This window comes from Octopus sinensis, linkage group LG9 (genome assembly GCF_006345805.1).
Source record: "Octopus sinensis linkage group LG9, ASM634580v1, whole genome shotgun sequence".
Lineage (NCBI taxonomy): Eukaryota > Metazoa > Mollusca > Cephalopoda > Octopoda > Octopodidae > Octopus > Octopus sinensis.
The window spans coordinates 88,448,060-88,470,218 of record NC_043005.1 but is presented as its reverse complement, the minus strand read 5'-3'; the positions used below and the strand labels follow the sequence as shown (position 1 = coordinate 88,470,218).

At 39.9% G+C, this 22,159-nt stretch overlaps 2 protein-coding genes across 2 annotated transcripts in view; one reads left to right on the top strand and one right to left on the bottom strand.

Annotated features, from left to right (window-relative positions):
- LOC115215459 (organic cation transporter protein-like) overlaps window positions 1-22,159 on the bottom strand; it is a 463,156-nt gene that overhangs the window by 268,427 nt on the left and 172,570 nt on the right. The window lies entirely within an intron of this gene.
- Window positions 1-22,159, top strand: part of LOC115215574 (DDB1- and CUL4-associated factor 6-like) — a 65,440-nt gene that overhangs the window by 19,372 nt on the left and 23,909 nt on the right. Inside the window, 3 exon segments of the mRNA XM_029784777.2 lie at window positions 9,971-10,032; window positions 16,585-16,677; window positions 18,754-18,831. Of these exon segments, the coding sequence (XP_029640637.2) occupies window positions 9,971-10,032; window positions 16,585-16,677; window positions 18,754-18,831 (233 nt within the window).

The following is a 22,159-nucleotide window of genomic DNA, read 5'->3' as shown; positions in this document are numbered from 1 at the left end:
AACAGGTGGATTATTTTGGCCAGAAATGGCTGGTTTAAATGCTAAAGGATTAAAATTAGTTAAGACTTCTGTGTAGAGATGGTGGGAGTGGTTGAGTTTTCTTTTTTTTTTAAACCCCAGGTCAGTCCTTAATTAGGCAAAGGACTTGATCAAAGGCGCCCCAGCCTCGACTATTCTCCTTTTTTGTATAGCAGGGACTACATTGTCCAATGTGTCCCTCCCCACTTGCTTTGAAGGCATTAACCCTTTAGCACTTAAAACTGACATTATCCGGCCCAAATAATGTTTAAGTTGACTAGATCCAGCTTCTCACACCTACCCTACAGTGTCATTCTAAAAATAAGCAATCACATCATCAAAATCTCAAAGCCATGAGATAATTCTATGATTAATTCAAAACAATCTGAATAAATAAGAATTACATTTGACAGAGCAATCCGACACTAAAGTGATTTGGCTGCTGTTTCTTGCAGGTTGAGCAATCATGCAGAGACTCTTTGTTGGTTCATACTTAGGGGAATTTTGGCATTTAGGTGGTAGTTGTTTGGTTTTCCCAATGATAGAATTAACCACCTGGACAGTGTTTATGGCTTCCTAATCAAATCTTACGGTTGATCTTTTGTTATCTAGGTCAAGGTCTCTTCTGATTAAGCAAATCTATTCCATAAAGGTCGCCAGACAAATAATGGAGTGTAGACTCATAAATCTATTGCTCTGGTAGAAACGTTAGTTCGCCGGGCGAAATGCTTAGCGGTATTTTGTCTGTCGTTACGTTCTGAGTTCAAATTCCGCCGAGGTCGACTTTGCCTTTCATCCTTTCGAAGTAGATAAATAAAGTACCAGTTTCGCTCTGGGGTTGATGTAATCGACTTAATCCATTTGTCTGTCCTTGTTTGTCCCCTCTATGTTTAGCCCCTTATGGGCAGTAAAGAAATATATACTATATCTACACCTACCCTTTCCCCATCCTTCTCTAGCTCGTTTCACCTGCCCACCCTTACGTTTGGCCCCCTTTGCCATTGCCAATCACACCCTTCTTAATGCTCTCATCCCTTCCACTCTCCCACCCACTTAAGTCTTTCTGATGTTGTTGTTCTCTCCCCTCCTTGGTCACCTGTGTGAATGTATACACCTTAATTTGTGGACTCTCTATCCCTACACTTACACCTCTACCACCTCTCAAACACCCATTTCTGGTCTTTCTGTCTTCATTGTTTCTCTCTTCTTTTCCACCTCAGTCTACTCACTTTAGGTCCCCCCCCCCTGGATACTCCCTGTATTTATTTGTTTATTTTTGGTTTAATCTAAAGTGAAAGGAGAGCACCTGTAACCTTTACATCGTTGATTGAAAAAGATTCTAATCCTCTGCTCTCCACAGTTCCAAGCAGTAACTACTACGCCATTTCCTCTAAATAGCCCAGATGAGAGTCTATGTCCGTAGCTGGTCCTTCCAGTAAACAACACAGCTTCCTGATTTGTTGTTTATGGGGCCCAGATCTCGGCTGGTGAGTAACTTCTAGCTGGGCCCTCTAATAAACAGTTGCATTATTCAAGGGAACGTGAAGTAGGATGCGAGGCTTTTGTGTTAACCTCTGATTAGAAACCTGATCACTTGATCAAAATGCATCTAACAGAATGGGTTACACTAAATGCCATGTGGTGGCATTAAATCTCAACTGACAGATTAGGTCTGTCTTTTTCCTTTGTGACCAAATTTTCTATTTGGAATCAGTTGGAATCAATGAAAGAATTTTTTCTTACAATTTGAGGAAGTCTTTAGGGTGCAGGTGAATAGTGTAGTTCTTGTTGGGTTTGTGGATGAGACAGCTTGTTCCAGTGGCAGACTGGCCAGGTTGCCCATTGGCAAGTGGGCCCCTGCGCCATTAGAATCTATATATGGGGGCTCATCCCCTCAAGTTTGAGACTTTTTTATTCACTTCTGGAATAATGCCTTAACCTTTTCATTACTGTATTTATTTTGAGATGCTCTGTGTTTCTTTCAGTTACTTTAAATATATCAAAGAATTTAGTAAAATAACTTAGTTATCATTAAGCTAGTGTTAGGAACATAAATTGCGTCTAAGGTTTGGTGGAAGATTTTAATTCAAAACTTATGAAAACAAGACATTTGTACTACAGAGCCAGAGCCGGTTTCAGCCGGGTTGGTAACATCATCATCATCATTATCATCATCGTTTAACGTCCGTTTTCCATGCTAGCATGGGTTGGACGGTTTGACCGGGATCTGAGAAGCCAGGAGGCTGCACCAGGCTCCAGTCTGATCTGGCAGTGTTTCTATAGCTGGATGTTCTTCCTAACATCAACCACTCCGTGAGTGTAGTGGGTGCTTTTTATGTGCCAGGGGTCACTGGCAGCGACCACGATCAGTTCGTGCTTTTTACATGTCATCGGCACAGAAGCTAGTCCACCGGCACATTAATTATTTCAGCTTGGCTGTGTTTGTAGATAGTTGAAGAGAATACTTTTAACAAAACAAAAAAAGTTAAATGATAGCATTGTAGTTGCGGGTGGGCCTCCTTAGTCTCCTGGCAACCAATATTTTTAGACCCAGTCTGCCACTGTTTGTTTCATTTGGGAATTGTCCAGCTGTGGATTAATAAAATGGTTCTTGAAACTGTTTGGACTGGCAGAAGCTGTAATCGATGGCAATGGGGAAAATTTAATTCTTCTTGTTGGAGATTGCACTGACCTGTGATCAAAGACAATCAAACTATGACCATCCCATCTTTTAGTGAGACCTGATGCTTCTAGGACCATTTTGTCTTGTATAGCCTCCCCACATATGTTTTAGAAGGTTGTAGAGTGTGACTTAAGGGAGATTTGGTTGTTTCTCATGGGTTGAAGCTCTCTAACTGGTTGTTGCAACATTTCCAGCAAACATACATACAAATGAGAGAGAGAGAGAGAGAGAACAAACGAATGGATGCTGTAAGCATGAGAGGCTACTGAATAAGTATAAATATAATAAAGACAATCTCTTGCTCCTTTCCCTGTCCCAGATAAAGGGGGGAGAGAGAGAGAGAGAGAGAGAGAGAGAAGGGGGTAAGCTGTAGCCATGAGAGTCTGCCAAATAAGAAGTATAACTGACCTAGAGAACCTATATTCAATAAAGCCATTTGCTTGATTTCCATTCCTACCAGCAGATCTCCAGTAAAAGTCCAGATGTAGATCAGTCAAATAAAGTAATTAACTAACTTGAAATTAGAAAAAGCTGTTGGTTCTTTAGTGCTAACGAAGTACTGGAAGCCCCAGGTTTGTTTAGTGTTGTATCAGTCACTAACCTAACAGTAAGTTTATACAAGAAAATTACCATTAGTGGCTGGTGGTGGAATTTCATTATATCCTATTACAGATTAATTGAGATTTGCCAGAGGGACAGAATTTTTAGAGTTCCTCAGCTAATGATCTAATTAATGAAGACATTAGGAAGTAGAAAGAGCTGTAAACAGAGCTAATAGAGGATGAAAGCGGATGAGAAGTTTGGGAGGTTAATTTGCTGCCAGGGATGGAGAATTGAATACAAGCAGTTTTGTCTTTTGTTTGAGAATAAGGAAAGGAGAAATAGTGTTGTTGTTGTTGTTGTTGCTGCTTGGGCTGGCAGCAAGTAAATGGATGGGGGAGTGGTTTGGGGTTGGAATTTGGTTTGGTGCCACTGATGATGTACTTTTGGTGACATGCACTTCAAAAGAAGTACAAGGAGAACTCTTATTTTACATATATAATCACAAGAGCAGGATTTTATGGGAATCTATACTATTGTGGTTGTCAATCCCTGCTCCTCATCATCACCATCATCATCATCACCATCATCATCATCATCATCACCACCACCACATCATCATCATCATCATCATCACCACCATCATCATCATCACCACCATCATCATCATCACCACCATCATCGTCATCACCACCACCACCATCATTGTCACCACCACCATCATCGTCACCACCACAATCATCGTCACCACCACCCTCATCATCCTCCTCCTCATCATCATCATTTTGCATTTGCTTTCAATGCTGGCATGGGTTGGACAGCTCAACATGGCCTGAGTCACATCCCCCACCCCATTAAAAGCTCCTCCCAAACACTAGGTGCTCATATGTGTCATTCGGCTTGGTATTTTGATGGTTGGATGCCAGCCATAATCATGCAGTCTTCTTTTTCGAAAAAGTGTATCTAGAACTGCATTATCTAGTGTCTCCTTTCTTTTTTTTTCTTTAAAGTGGTTAACATGATGTGAAGGAGATTTAGCTGCTATTTCTAACAAACAACTGCATAAAACAGTGGTTCTTAACTGGGGTCCATATAAGATTTTTTGGGATCCACAGCATTTTAAGAGACCATGAAAAAGTTTTGCTGTAAATATATATATTGCAAGAAAGAGCTAGGTTTCTTTCTCTGACATTTCACAAAGTTCAGCTTTATATGAGAGAAGGTCTGATAAACAAAATAGGAATTTTGAAAGAATTATCTATAAAACTAGTTTTTAAACATCAAATGGCGGTGGGGGGGGGGGTCAGAATAAAATAGTAATAAGGGGCACCAAGAGATTAAAAAAAGAAAATGGCTGAGAACCAGTGGCAAAGAGGTTTCCCATTAGCCAGCCCTTATTCGGTAGATCTCTCATCAAAAGTCTTCCAGACATAATCCTTTCATCTTTATTATTTTTTTAAGACCCTATTATTATTTAATTTTTTACCTTTTATTAGGATGAAAGGGTTATTTGAGGATTATTTAGCTGCTATTTTTAACATGTCAAGCAGAACGTTTCCTATTGGTTCATCACTCACTGAGATATCAAGGTGTGTATGAATGAATTATAAGGGAAATATCCAAACAATATTTAAGGTTTCTAAAAGAAGGCCAGAAGTGATCCTGGAATACTTTCCTGGAAATGTATTTTAGAATTCATCAAGACCCCGCCCTCCCCAAATACTTCTTAAAACCATCAATGTTCACCATAGTACTTTAAACTATAAAACAAGATGGTGTATATATACACACACACACGCATACACATACACGCATACATACATACACACACACATGCATACACACACACATGCATACACACACACATGCATACACACACACATGCATACACACACACATGCATACACACACACATGCATACACACACACATGCATACACACACACATGCATACACACACACATGCATACACACACACATGCATACACACATGCATACACACACACGTACACACATGCATACACACACACGTACACACATGCATACACACACATATACACATACACACATACACACACATACATACATACACATACATACACATATACATACATACATGTGTATGTCTGTATATCTCTATGTATGTGTGTATCAGACATAAAAAGAATGTGGATTGTCTTCCGTTGTCTCCACTGATTGTTGTCATCTTGTTTACCATTTCAATGGTTTGATGTTGTTAAATGGTACTTTATAGTTTTAGTAGTGACCAACCATTACTTCAGATTGATTTTTGTTTTATTGATTATGTTAAAATATGTTATTCCTTGGTTGTGTGATATAGATTTTTGAATTATGGATTAGCTGAAGATAATCTGTTCCTAATGGAGTTTGTGAGAGGATAATCATAAAAAAAATCAATACGTCTCTCTTTCATATATATATATATATATATATATATATATATATGGCAGCCAAGAACAAAACGAATTACAGTAAAACAAATTAATTTTAAAAAGCAGCATCGTACTCTAAACAAAATGTCATTCACATTTAACCGGTTTTGTTTAAATATCTGAACTGAAGAATTAATATCATTACATGTTGCTATTTCTGGACCACTGTTTCCATTTTGGTTTGTTAAGGTCACTAGTTTTTGGTCCTTGTAAGCCCTTGGACTTCTGTCATCTATTGCCTTTGGTGATTTTCTCAGGGTATTATATAAATGGTTATCCTTTTACCTGCCATGTCACTTGCTCTCTCTGCTTGAAATGAAGTGTTTTATATATATATATATATATAAATTTTATTCTTTTACTGGTTTCAGTCATTTGACTGTGACAATACTGGACAACCACATTTTAGTTGAGCAAAGCGACCCCGGGACTTATTCTTTGTAAGCCTAGAACTTATTCTATCGCTCTCTTTTTGCCGAACTGCTAAGTTACAGGGACGTAAACACACCACCATCAGATGTCAAGCAATGTTGGTCAGACACACACACATACGACGGGCTTCATTCAGTTTCTATCTTCCAGATCCACTCACAAGGCTTTGGTCAGTCTGAGGTTATAGAAGACACTTGCCCAAGGTGCCAGTGGTTGGTAAGCAAGCTAATTACCACACAGCCACTCCTATGCATATATATATATATATATATATATATATATATATATATATATATATAGGTGTGAAAATGTTGGGATGGGAATTGGTCAGTGCTGGTGTGTTGTGATGTGAAGTGTTGTGTGGTATGGTGTAGTGTGGTGTGGTGTGATTGTATTGGGAGGAAGTACAGGTGGGGTGTGGGTTAGGCTGAGGGTCAGAGTAGAGGTGGGGTATGCGGGAGAGGGTGTAAGGGATGGGATGGGGTGGGATGGAAAGATAGGGAAGGTGGGGTAGGAATGTGTAGGGGTGGGATTAGCATATGGGGGAGGGTTGACAATGAAGAGGGAAGGGGAAGGTGGGTATGAGAGAAGAGAGAGAGTAGCGGTGAAGAGAAGTAGGAGTTGGAGCAAGAGAGTAGGAGGGAGGGGGAGAGTTGAGTCCATGTGGGGCAAAGACAGAAGATTAATCCCTGTTCACGGCTCAAACGGGAGTCTGGATGGCCTCTGTGCAAGGACAGTCTCTATATGTTATCTGTCTGGCATTTTTCTCAAACATTCCTTATAAGCATTGTCTTCCTATTGAGGAAGTGGACATATGGGACCAGTTCTCTGCCATCAGGCTGGCTCTCCATTTCACCTGACCACTCTTTCTCCATCTGACAATCTCCTCACCTTTAGGAATTTTAGTTGAATGAAGTGACTCCACTGCTTATACTGTTGAACTCTTTTGCTGAACCACTTAGAGGGACATAAACACACCAACTTTGGTTATCAGGTGGTGGTGGAGAACAAGCAGTCACACATAGATATATACATATATGACAAGTTTCTTTCAGTTTCTTAATTCTTTATTGCCCACAAGGGGCTAAACATTGAGGGGACAAACAAGGACAAGGGATTAAGTCGATTACATCGACCTCAGTGCATAACTGGTACTTATTTAATCGACCCCGAAAGGATGAAAGGGAAAGTCGACCACGGCGGAATTTGAACTCGGAATGTAACGGCAGACGAAATACCGCTAAGCACTTCACCCGGTGTGAAAACGATTCTGCCAGCTCACCATTTCTTTCAGTTTCTGTTTACCAAATCCACTCTCAAGGCTTTGGTCAGCCCAAGGCTATAGTAGAAGACACTTGCCCAAGGTCCTACACAGTGGGACCGAACCCAGAACCACTTGGTTTCCTTTAGTTACCTATTCAGATGATGATGATGATACATTCATTAAACTATCACCACCAGCTCTACCATTACCGCCACCATCACCACCACCTACTGCGGTGGAGGTATATTATTTATATTTCCCAATTATACAGCATGTATCTTCATTGTGTCTTTTCTATATTTCTATAATCACTGCTCCGATGAACTTTCTGGTCTAGTAACCTCTGTCAGCACCTTTTAAATGTGTCACCCGCTTCTTTTCCCTGGCGCATCAATACTCTGTTGTGCTTCGTGTTAGTCACAAGCCCTTCTGTTCTCATGGCTTCTTTCTTCAAATTGCTGCTCCCTGGAACTCCCTTTCTCTCTGCTCCATGCTATCCATTCCTTTAAACCTTTAGGCATTCAGATTTACTCCGTCAAATCTAATCCTTATTTAGTCACATTGTTTTGAATGAATCATGAATTATCTTGTAGCTTTGAGATTTTAATGATGTGGTTGCTTATTTTTACACTGGATAATCCTTTCCACATCAGGCACAAAGCTTGGAATTGTGGGGAAGGGTATTTTATCAACCTTGAGAGGATGAAAGGCAGAGTATACCTTGGTGGAATTTGAACTCAGAATGTAAAAACAAATGAAATGCCACTAAGCATTTTGCCTCGTGTGCTAGTGATTCTGCCAGCTTGTTACCTTTTTAATGACGATGATGATAACGATGATTATGATGATGATGTTTTCTACCTTTTTGTTAGTGAAGCACCCACTACACTCTCAGAGTGGTTGGCATTAGGAAGGGCATCCAGCTGTAGAAACTTTACCAGATCAGATTGGATCCTGGTACAGCTTCCCAGGACTTGCCAGTCCCCTGTCAAACCGTCCAACCCATGCCAGCATGGAAAGCGGACGTTAAACAATGATGATGATGACCAGCATATAGCTGATCAATATTTATTTTATTGACTCCCAAAAGCTAAGTCAGTTTCGGTGTACTTCCAGGAGATGAATCTAAATGATGGTTCCTAATACAGGCATAACAAGTTTCAAAATTTTTTGTGACAGGGGGATAGGGTGGAGGGCACAGGGGAATAAGTCAACCCCCAGCACTCCTACCGATTCCATTAACCTCCATAGAAAGGAAAGATGAAGTACAGTATCAACCTTGGTAGGATTTGAACTCAGAACGTTAAAGAATGTTACCAATTACTCTAAGACATTTTGCCTTCTATGGTACTAATTGTGCTGATCTACCTTCTTAATTAGAACCATAATGATTTCTAACATTATTTGTAATAATGTCTTTTATTTGCCACAGGGGCATCAGGTGAGAGAAACATTACAAGGGTGGTTGTCAATTTGTGTAGAGGAAGAAATGAAATGGAAATTAGATGTAGTAGAAAATATGTGACCCCCATGGATGATACAACTCTGATAAAGGAGAGTCTCTAAAGTCAACCAAAGAACCCCACAAATCCAAGGTCATCGCTTCTCCCATTTGCACAATCCATCACTCACCTGTTCTTCTCCAATCCACAGGTGCATTCATTCTGACCGCTTTTGCTACAGTCACCTACCTTTCAACAAATTCACTTAAAGCTAGAAACCAAGTGCGAGGAGTGGGTGGGTGGGTGGAACAGTTGATTAAATCAACTCCAGTAGTTGACAGGTACTTTGTTTTATCAAACCCTGATTGATAAAAGGCAAAAGTGACCTTGGTAGGATTTGAACTCAGCAATAATAATAAGGCTCTAATTTAGTTGTAAGGTCAGCAATTTTAAGAGGAGGGGGTTATTCTTTTATTTGTTTCAGTCATTTGACTGTGGCCATGCTGGAGCACTGCTTTTAGTCGAAAAAATCGACCCTTGGATTTATTGTTTGTAAGCCTAGTACTTATTCTATCGGTCTCTTTTTCTGAACCGCTAAGTTACAGGGAGGTAAACACACCAGCATCAGTTGAAAGTGATTATTAGGGGGACAAACATATACATACATGCACACACACACACACACACACACACACACATATATATATATATATATATATATATATATATATATACACACACACATATACAACGGGCTTCTTTCAGTTTCTACCTACCAAATCCACTCACAAGGCTTTGGTTGACCCAAGGCTATAATAGAAGACACTAGCCCAAGGTGCCACACAGTGGAATTGAACCGGAAACCATGTACTTGGTAAGCAAGCTACTTATCACACAGCCACTCCTGCACATATTCAATTTTATGGCCCAACTACTTGACCTTGACGAAAGACACACTTGACCTTGGTGGGAGTTGAACTGTGAATGTAAAATACTGGAACAAATGCAGTAAACAGCTGTTTTAGACAACACTCAATGCCTTAACATCTTTTAATACTTAGAAGGGAATGGCTTTTAACTATTTCCCTCCTCCAGTCTGCTTCATGTTTTTATTTGGATTTCTCTGTGATTATTTTCAGCCAATTTAGAATTTATACAACGATTGAAATTGGAAAGAAAACTTGAATTTCACAGTGGCTGTGTGAGTATGCAATCTTCTTTGTCTTCTTCTCTGTCTATTTTTGCTGTTGCTGTTGTTGTTCAAGTTTACTTTGTGACCAAGGGTTGCAATGGTGACAATCATTATTTAAATTTTTTTTATTACCTCTGCTTTTGCTAAGATGGAGGCATTGTTTTCAGCCATCTTTGTTTGTCTGTGGACAAGATACCTCAAGAACCGTTGGATGGATTTGGATGAAACTTCCAGGGATGTTTGGCCTCATGACTGGCATGAACTGATTAGATTTTGGGATCGATCCAGTACCGGACAAGGATTCCGGATTATTTTCCCTGTATTTTTTCTTTTATTTATTATTTGAGAGCGGTCGGGTTCATTTTTAGTATTCTCGTTTGTGAGAGTAGTCGAGTTTATTTCAGATATTCTCATTTTAAAGATCATCTCTGGCCAATTGTTGAGAGGACATTGGTGTTGCCTTGGTGGAGGTTTGCACTCTAAGTTCTCTTGTTGTTGTTGCTGTTGCTGTTGCTGTTGTTGTTGTTGTTGTTGTTGTTCCTCCTCCTCCTCCACCAATTTTGGCCTTGTTGATGAACCTGTATTTTTCAGTGGCAAAAACACTGAACATAATCAGAAAAATATCCCTGAGAGATGCTTAACTCCTTCTCTACTCAGGGACCCCATCGGTTACGACAACAAGGGGTGCATTTGATCTGATCAGTAGAACAACCTGCTTGTGAAATTAACGTTCAAGTGGCTGAACACTCCACAGACTCGTGTACCCTTAATATAGTTCTGAGGGAGATTCAGCATGAGATACAGAATTGGACAAGGCTGGCCCCTTTTGAATTACAGGTACAACTCACTTTTGCCAGCTGAATGGACTGGAACTGGATGAAATAAAGTGTCTTGCTCAAGGATACAAGGCACTGCCGGGAATTGAACTCACAACCTCACAACCATGTGCCCAATACCCTAACCATTTGGCCACATACCTTCACCCTTCCCTTTTGTAGACTCAGTAAACACAGCTGCAATGCAGGATCCCTCACTTTCTGCTGTTCTGTGTAGTTTTTCCCCGTCTGTCATTACACCATTAATAAGGTCTTAAGAAGCAAATGGAAGGGAAATAGTAAAATACAGAGTGAAACATGTACAAGAGCCTCGTGGTGTGGGTGGGCCACCTTTACACATTTACTGGGCAGTTTACATATTTTTGCAGGATTTTATAAATGTTAAAAAAATATTCACATGGACAATGTGTTTCCTGGAATTGGGTAATTCTAAAGAAAAATAAAAAAGAGAAAAGATTAAATGCAGATTTAATGATCTTTGAGTTGAGGCTATCACTTTCATTTTGGTCTCAGATTAAAAACCATATTTTTTGGCAGACAATGAGTTCCAAAGTCACACCTGAATTTTGTGCTGTGTTTGTGTTGTTGTTGTTGTTGAGCATACACATACCTAATGGTGATGTATTTATATATTAATATATCCTTTATCTTTTAATTGTTTCAGTCGTTAGACTGTGGCCATGCTGGGGCACTGTGTTGAAGAAATTTTAGCTGAATGAATCAACCCCTGTACTTCCCTGTCTGTTTTAAACCAACTAGTTATTCTATCAGTCTCTTTTGCTGAACTGCTAAATTACAGGCATGTAAACATATCATCACTAGTTGTCAAGCAGTGGTATGGGACAAATGCTCTCACACACACACACACACACACACACACACACACACACACACACAGGATGGGCTTCTTTCAGTTTCCATCTACCAAATCCACTCACAAGGCTTTGGTTGGCTTGAAGCCATAGTAGAAGATATTTGCTCAGGGTGCCATACAGTAGGACTGAACCTGGAATCATGTGGTTGGGAAGCAGACATCCTACCATGCAACCACATCTGCACCTATTTATAAACACACAGTATATCTTCAGTAGGCATGGCTGTGCGGTAAGAAGCTTGTTTTCTAACCACATGGTTCCAGGTTCAGTCCCACTACATGGTACCTTGGGCAAGTGGCTTCTACTATATAGCCTGGGGATCACTAAAGCCTTGTGAATAAATTTGGTAGACAGAAACTGCAAGAATCCTGTCGTATGCATATCTATAATATAAATTGGACATGGGTGATTGTTGTATTCTTTTTTGTTTTGAGGTTCACAGGCAAACGGTTGGGTGGATTCATGTGAAAAATGGCACACATGTGGAGACGGGTGCATAGATTGGAATGCAGTTTGAATTTTTTTCCTAGCCCTCATACTTACTGAGAAAATCGATTAAAACATTTTCTAATGGAATTCCCCTCTTTCTTCCGCCATTAAAACAACCAGTTGCTTAGAAGCTGTTTTCTGACGTGATGGGGTCAAGAAATTTTCATTCAGCTGGAGGCTCCAATCGAAACAGGGGACTCGAAATGATAAGGTTGAGAAACGCTGTTATAGATTATGCCTAACCGAAAATGATCACAGCCACATCATCCAAACAGACCGGGTGAAACCGGGCTTAGCTGCTAGTATATATATATATATATGTGTGTGTGTGTGCATATCTTTGTGTCTGTGTTTGTCCCCCACCACCGCTTGACAACCGGTGTTGGTGAGTTTACGTCCCTGTAACCTAGCAGTTCGACAAGAGAGACCAACAGAATAAGTACCAGGCTTTAAAAAGAAAAAAAAGATTCTTCAAGGCTCTGCCCCAGCATGGCCACAGTTGAATGACTGAAACCAGTAAAAGATAGAAGATGGTTGTAAGTCTCAGATTATCACTTGTGCCTAATCAGTTCTTATCTGAGGGTTTATCTAATGCGATTTCAGTGAGCACATTTGTTGTAGTGCACCTGAGCAAGCTACACAATAAGCTCATTACTATTGTTATAATTAATTTATGTAATTACAAGATTAATGTGTTACTGTTCTGTTGTTGTTCAATACAGTTTAGTTACTCATTATGTAATGTAATTTTTGGCTCCTTTCTTATCCTGTCTGTCTATATGTCACTCACCTCTTATTCTCAAGTCATTTTTTCTATTTCTCTCTCTCATCTTCTCTCTCTCTCTTCCTCTCTCTCTCTCCACCCCCTCTCTCCAACACATTTACCATTTCAGTTCTCATCCCCATCTCAGATTTTTGTCTCTTCATCTCACTTTCAATTTACTCCACTTTTTCTCCATTATTATTGTTATTGTTATAATTATTATTATTATTTGCTAAGGCGGTGATTTGGCAGAATCGTTAGCATGCCGGGCAAAATACTTAGCGGTATTTTGTCTGCCGCTACATTCTGAGTTCAAATTCTGCCGAGGTCAGCATTGCCTTTCATCCTTTCGGGGTCGATAAATTAAGTACCAGTTACACACTGGGGTCGATATAATCAATTTAATCTGTTTGTCTGTCCTTGTTTGTCCTCTCTGTGTTTAGCCCTTGTGGGTAGTAAAGAAATAGGTATTTCATCTGTCTTTACATTCTGAGTTCAAATTCTGCCGAGGTCGACTTTGCCTTTCATCCTTTCGGGGGTCAATGAAATAAATACCAGTTGAACACGATCGATTCACTCCCTTCTGCAAAACTATTGGCCTTCTCCCAAAATTGGAAGCATTACTACTACAACTAAGTCTGTAAGGGTAGTGGATAGCAGTTACCAGAGCACTGAGTAAACACCTTGTGGTATTTAGTTACATTACATTAAGGCGGTGAGCTGGCAGAAACGTTAGCACTGCTTAGCGGTATTCCATCTGCTGTTACGTTCTGAGTTCAAATTCCGCCGAGGTCGACTTTGCCTTTCATTCTTTCAGGGTCGATAAATTAAGTACCAGTTACGCACTGGAGTCGATGTAATCGACTTAATCCGTTTGACTCTCCTTGTTTGTCCCCTCTGTGTTTAGCCCTTGTGTTCTGAGCTCAATCCCTGCTGATGTCACCTTTGCCTTTCATCCTTCTAGGCTTAATGAAATACCAGTAATGTACTGTGGTCCATTAAATCGCTAACCCCTCCCCCTCCTTCCCTTTCCCCGTAAATACAAGACCTTGGGCCAATTATTATTAGGATTGCTGCTTTGCCATTTACTTCGTCTCATTTCTTTCTGCTGTTTGTTCTTGTTGCTCTTCTTTCTCTTCTTACCATTTTCTCCACTTTTCTTTGACACATTGCCAAGAAGTTGGTGCTTTGAATTCGCAGCTGCCACTGCATTCCTTGCAATGGCATCTTTCAGTTCTGCAGTTAAGCATCCATCGTAGAACATCAAACTTTTGTTCTTGTTGTTTCTTTTTTTTCTTTGTTTCTTTCTATCTTCTGGTGTTGCTGTGTGGTAAGAAGTTGGCTTCCCAATCACATGGTTCTGGGTTCAGTCCTTCATGGCAATTTGGGCATGTGCCTTTCACTATAGCCTTGGGCTAACCAAAGCCTTGTGAGTGGATTTGGTAGACAGAAACAAAAAGAAACCCATTGTGTGTGTGTGTGTGTGTATGTGTTTGTTTATCACCATTGCTTGACAACCGGTGTTTGCATGTTTATGTCCCCATAACTTAGTAATTTGGTGAAAGTGACCAATAGAATAAATACCAGGCCTAAAAATTAAGTACTAGGGGTCAATTCATTCAACTAAAAAAATTCTTTGAGGTGGTGCTCGAGCATGGCCACAGTGAAATGAGTGGAACAAGTAAAAGAATAAAAGAATATGCAAAATGCCTTGCAAATGAGAGGCGTTACCAAGGCAACCTGGATGAGGTTTTGGGAGAGTTGTTTGAAGTGATTCTAGTGCATCATCATCATCATCATTGTTTTAATGTTCTCTTTTCCATGCCTACATGGGGCAGATTCTCCATGGCCAAATGCCTTTCCTGTTGTCAACCATCACCTGTTTCTAAGCAATGGTCATATATCATCATCATCATCATTTAGTGTCTGTTGTCCATGCTGGCATGGGTTGGATGGTTTGACCAGGGCTGGCAAGCTGAGGGGTTGCACCAGACTCAAGTCTGATGTGGCATGGTTTTCTATGGCTGGATGCCCTTCCTAACACCAACCACTCCGAGAGTGTAATGGGTGTTTTTACGTGCCACTGGCATGGCTGCCATTTGCGTGACACCAATATTTTACTTGGTTAGATGGGTCTTCTTCTCAAGCACGACATAATGCCAAAGGTCTCAGTAATCGTCTCTGTGAGGCCCAACACTTGAAAAGAGCTTTTCACATTCCAGACATCAACTGCTTTGCCTCCATGAGGCCCAATGCTCAAATGGTGCTTTTCACATGTCATAGCATGGGTGCCAGTTATGTGACACCAGCATCAGCCATGACTACGATTTCACTTGGCTTGATGGGTCTTCTCAAGCACAACAAATCACCGAAGGTCTCGGTCACTAGTCATTGCCTCTAATATATATATATATATAGTTAATCCAAACATGAAAACACAAAGAGAAAACACAACAATACAAGGACGTGGAACAACTATAGTGTTATTGGACGCTCAAGAAAGGAAAGAAAGGAGGAGTTAATGTTTCGAGCGGAGCTCTTCATCAGAAACATAGAAAAAAGAAAGGTCCAAAGAAGGGAAGACGGAGGAAAAAAAATTGCCGATACACATGCGGTCACATATTGAAAATATCATATATATATATATATATACAAAAAGCAATAAAGATTCAAGTTAATTTAAATGAATTTACTTGAATATGGTACCTAACTTAGATGCACCAAAAAAAACTATACTGTTTTAACAATACAGTAATGTGGGGTGATTATAAGCGAGAAAGAAGCAACAAGAATGGATTCTTGTTGCTTCTTTCTCGCGTATATATATATATATATATATATATATATATATATATATAATATTGACATGATATTTGTTTCTGTATATGGTCAATATTTTTATTCCAGTTCTCATACAGTGTTATGGGATCCATGTCATAATATGTGGGAATATGTAACATTTATATCAGTTTTACTGAATTCCTTTTGGCTTTGGCATACTACACTAGCCAGGTCCTGGCATGATTTCCTAATTAGGTGGTGGCAGGGATTAAAATTATCCTCTCTTTCTCGCCCCCCCCCCCATGTCAGACAATGAAAATGAGTGCTCAACACCGCATTGGTGGATAAAGATCCTTTATTTGTATATTAAGGCTACCATTGGTTTCATGTTAAGAAAATATAATAAATATCCTAACTATTTTTTAAGCTGATCACATGGATGAATGGTATTTGTCTACATTTTAGATTACCCCCCCCCCCCCCCCGCACACACAATCTGGAGAAAAACATGGGCTGGTAACATCTGGAATGTCTCTGGTCAGAGATTTGTTTCATCAATGCTGATCTTGGGCAGCTGCTACCACCACTGTTGCTACTGTTGCTACTACTACTATTACTACAATCATATGTGATGTTTTTTTGTTTCCTTGTATTTTCTTAAATCATTTTGTTTGCCATTCCATCATTATTGAAGCAGCTTTATGTGATTTTTACCATTATTTCAGTACCAAGAACCCTCTTTTATAGTGTCTTAGTCTTCAAGTATTTCCCTCCCTGTTTTATCGTATTAAGACTTTCACCTGATTATATTTTCCAGGTAAACACGATATGTTGGAATGATACTGGACAATATATTCTGTCAGGTTCCGATGATCAATATTTGGTTGTTACCAATCCCTTTGATGGCAAAGTAAGTAGATTTAAATTGGCATTATTGTATTTGTTGTTTAGTCCTCCTTTTCTCTTCCCTACAACACCTCCAGGTCAGCCTTGCTCCTGCCAGCCGACCTATGACCGAAAACATTTCGGCTAATATAAGGTTGGCTGATGACGGGAAAGATAAAACCTGCTTTGTAACTCACTGGTTCTGTGTTCAATCCCACTGTGTGGCCCCTTAGGCAAGTGTCTTCTACAAAAGACTTGGGCAGACCAATGTCTTGTGAATGAATTTGGCTCATGGAAAGTGTGAGGAAACCTATCATGTGTGTGTGTATCTGTGTTTATCCCTCACTCACATCACTTGACAACCAGCATTGGTTTGATTACATCCCCATATCTTACTAGTTCAGCAAAGGACGCTGATCAAATAAACATAAATACCAGGGTGCTACTAAAACTCTTTTGGGGCAGTGTTCCAGCATGGGCCACAATTCAGGGACTGAAACAAGTAAAGAAATACACATTGTTATTATTGATCTGAGCTCAAATTGCACTTAGGTCAACTTTGTCTTTCATCCTTTTGGGGGTCAATAAGTACCAGTTGCACACTGGGGTTGATGTAATTGACTTATTCCCACCTTTAAACTTGTTGGCTTTGTGCCGAAATTTGAAATCATCATCATTATTATTATTGGCCCTTGTGCTGGTGGCATGTAAAAGCACCCACTACACTCTCAGAGTGGTTGGTGTTAGGAAGGACATCCAGCTGGAGAAACTCTGCCAGATCAGATTGGAGTCTGGCTCACCAGTCCCCAGTCAAATTGTCCAACCCGTGCCAGCATGGAAAGCGGACGTTAAACGATGATGATGATAATTACTATTATTATTGAGTGAGAGAGCATTGCATGCCATCAAAGTGACACCAGGGTACAAATATATGAAGTCCAGTAAACCCATCATGACTACCCGTCTGATAAGGGTACACCAGGAACATGCATCATAACCATATGTGCATGACATAGCGATCTCATATCAAGGTAAACAGCGCATGACCTTGCAGGTGGGGCCCAGTTAGAATTTTCTTCCGATTGAGTCACCCATCCTGCTCAAAAGGTCCTTGAATAAGGGTTGTTTAAGGATGATGAACAATGGACCCATGTTTCCAAAGTTGAACTATCCAAACCCCAAAGAATTCCTCTCAACACATGGCTATGATTCTCCCCAACTACTTCTTCTTGTGATCAGAGATGCACATATTGTCAGCCATTAAGGGACATGCTCAACAGATTAAGGTCAAACAACTGACAAGCAAATCTGTGGTATTGAGCAGAATATTTGTTGTAGCCCATCTTTTATACCAAGATGAAATATGTATATGATACTGCTTTCATTCAATTAAGTATTGTTATTATTATTATTATTTCCCATTTGGCACGTGCAGTTAACTTTGTCTCTTTGGGGTAAGTAGATGTAGCAACACATCACCTGGTCCTTGGGTTCCATCAGCAAAGTATTGGGACCATATCTTTGGTCTAACAATGGACAACATTACCCAAAACATTCTGCACTCCTATGTCTTGCTGCCAGAAACCTCTTAGTTATGGTTTCTTCCTCCTTTCTGCATTCCATTTATCTCAGAGACCTTGTAATGGTTCATCAAGTGCTGACCCTCATCATCTGACCAAGTAATTAATAAATAACATCTCCTTCAGTCCTTCCTTTCATTGCATCAAAAGGTTGAAGAATAGTCCTTGAGGACTTCTTTGATAAGTGCTGTGGTCTTGTCTTCTGACAGCACAAAGATGGTTTTGTCATCATCATCATTTAATGGCCATTGTCCATTTTGGCATTGGTTGGATGGTTTGACCAGAGCTGCTGGCAAGTTGGGGAGCTTCACCAGACTCCATTCTGGTTTGGAATGGTTTCTATGGTTGGCTGTCCTTGGTAATGCCAACTATTTTACAGAGTGTAGTGGATACTTTTGCAAGGCACCACACAGGCACTTTTTGTACCCAGATTGTCTCTCAGACAATCTAGATACAAGAATTTGGTGCAAATCTGAATAATATTTCCTTTCTCTGTTTTATTTGCTTTGTTCTATTTTCAGAAAGTGGCATCCATCCGATCAGGTCACCGAGCCAACATCTTTAGTGCAAAGTTTTTACCAAATTCTCAAGACAAAGAGGTAATCATTTCACTACATTTTGTCCTGTTTTTCTTATTTCTTGTTTTTACATCCATTTCCCCACTGGGTTGATTTTTCTGATGAAGCAACAATTTTTTTTCTACATAATTTTTTTCCTGTTGATTTACATGTTCGATTCTTGTCTCCCAATTCAGTTAATCATCGAACCCAATTATATTACATCACAAATGGTCCTTTATATTTTCAATATCACTCAGCCATATTGATCTTCTACTCTTGTCACCATGTTGTGGCCTATCTATTTAAAAATTATTTAATACAGTGGAACTTTGGTTTGCATGTGGCCGTTTGCCAGCTCTGTCTGGCACCTGTGCGGGTGGCACGTAAAAAGCACCCACCACACTCACGGAGTGGTTGGCGTTAGGAAGGGCATCCAGCCGTAGAAACACTGCCAGATCTGACTGGGCCTGATGAAGCCTTCCAGCTTCACAGACCCCAGTTGAACCGTCCAACCCATGCTAGCATGGAGAACGGACGCTAAATGATGATGATGATGATGATGAATTTGTTCCTGTATGCCATTTATCACCTGAAATATTCGTAAACCAAAACTATTTTCCTCATAGGAAATTCAAGAAAAGCCACAACAAATTCAAGCAAGGATTTGCCCTAAATAAAAACTAGATAACAATTGATGCTCTCCCTCTGGTAATCCTGACTTGTTGTCAACTGTTGTTGTCAGCTTCCATGTTCGCCACTCAAGACACCATTCATCACCTAAGATGCTTTATACTCGAAAGATTGTTCATAAACTGATTTGTTCCTGATGACAGGCATTTGTAGACTGAAGCACCACTGTATTTAATTCTTATTTCTAACAAAGATGATTTCTGAGCTGAAACTCACACATTTAAAATTAGACTTTAATGAAAAGAAATGATCAAACCAGGCACCCGCCCACATACACACATGCACACACTTCAAATCTTTCCCGCTTCTCTCTTAAGAACAAGACAAATGCAAAAACAGATTAAACATTATACTGTACTTGAGAAGAGCCAAGCGAAATCGTAATCGAGGCAGATACCAGTGCCACTCAACTGGCATCCATGCGGGTGGCACGTAAAAGCACCCATTAATACACTCTCAGAGTGGTTGGCATTAGGTAGGACCTCCGACTGTAGAAATGATGCCAAATCACACTGGAGTCTGGTGTAGCCCCCTCAGCTTGCCAAACCGTCCAACCTATGCCAGCATGGACAACAGACGTTAAATGATGGTGGTGATAATGATGCATGGTTAAGAAGTTTACTTCTCAATCACATGGTTTCAGGTTCAATCTTACTGTGTGGCGTATTGAGCAAGTGTCATCTACAGTAGTTTTAAGTTGACCAAAACCTTGTACGAAGGGAGACTGGGTTGATAAAATCTGGAACCCCTTCGATTACAAGTTTGCTCAGTCGAGGTTGAAGTTAACAACAACACCTCTTTGCTAAGTCATAACGTGTTGGACCACTCTGCCAACATGTCTCCATCTACACCACACACACACATATGACATTACCAGACCTACAGTGCTGGTTGCCATACAAAAAGTGAAGTGGTTGGTGTTATGAAGGGTATCCAGCTGTAAAAAAAAACATGCCCAAACAGACAAGTGGTGCCTGGTGCAGCCCTCCGGCCTTGCCAGATTCTGTTAAACTGTCCAACCCATGCCAGCATGTAAAACGGATGATAAATGATGATGATGATGGCCGTACTAGAAGCAACATGCCTTCTTCTGCAATGCATTTTTCTCTCTACCTTCCACCACTGCCATACATTTGCCACACCCAACATACCTCCTTAGGCTCCACCACACAACGTTACCATTCTTCCTTGTAAACCATAAACAACCAAGCACTTTATGGAACACAAGTTGTGCCGTGCGAAGGAGGACTCGACAGCAGAATGACTTGGTTAACGAGACTGAATCTATTTGTTACTAATCAATATTTAACGAATCCATCACCACTGTGCTATAGAATTACATCGTCAAAACTGAATGAAGCGAAACACAGCATGAATAAAACTACTCCCAACATGGCATCCTCAAGTCGAGAGGTCCTTTACATGGTTGTGCAAACCACTAGAAACAGCAGCCATACTGTTTATGGATATACCATGTTTGAAGATGGTGTGATGGTCATGGCTGGAATACTCTTGATCAAGTATTTACTCAATCAGTGATAATCTAGAACAGTGGTTTGCAACTATTTTTCACCCTTTGGTTCCTGTTTTATTCAAGTGGACCCTCTTTGCCATTTGATGGTTTAAAAAATCCTGATTATTATTGGAGAGTATTGTAGTTCGCTTGAAGTATTGTGTATTGTTTGTGAAATATAATATGTCTTGAATGGCCCAACAATGCAGAGTGGACTATAATAACTGTTATAAAATATTCAATTATTCCTAGTCTGATACAATATTTTGGAATATAAAAATTCCTTCTTCAGATATTGCTAGGAATTGATGGAGTCACTGCTAAAACTGATTATAGCAGTGACCTGATCAATTCCTAGCAATATCTGAAGAATGAATTTTTAATATTCAGACTATAACAGTTATTATAGTCCACTCTGCATTGTCATGCCATTCAAGACACCAATTATTATATTTTTAGTATTAAACTAGCACTATGACCCAGTGCTGCTGAGTCATAGTGCTAGTGCATGCATATACAGCTGTGTGCGTGCGCACATACACACGAGTACTGTCCAAATCTCCGACCAATCACATACAGCTAGCTGGCATTTAATTGGCGTATCAAGTTTCGGGCATTTTGATTGGGTTTTGGATAGAAAATTCACAAAAAGTCACTTCTATTGATTTTTTTAATGGCTTTGTAGGGTGACTGGGAAAATGTAAAGATGTGCATGACTACCCTTGGACGGTTTTGAATGACCATAGAAAGTGCGAGCCCTCTATCTGAAAAATTGTGGATTTGTATAAAGGACATGCACACACACACGCACACACACAGACATTTTGCCGTTTATATATAGAGAGATATTGTTAAGAATTCTATAAAAATATGTTAAAATATTTTGTGCATTTATTGAAGAAGTATAACCAGTTTGCTGCACAAAAATTTAAAAAACAAAATCTTATGTGGAGTTCCAAGCGTCTTATGGCCCTTGGTTAAGAACCAGGGATCTACAATGAAATAGTGCTGATGACATACCATCACTGATGCTATTTTAATGGCAACCACCATTATTACCAAACCCACGACCTTTAACAATAACCAAAATCAAAATAAATTCGATGACTGGCGTCCGTGCTAGCAGGGTGCAAAGAGCACCGTACGAGTGTGATCATTGACAGA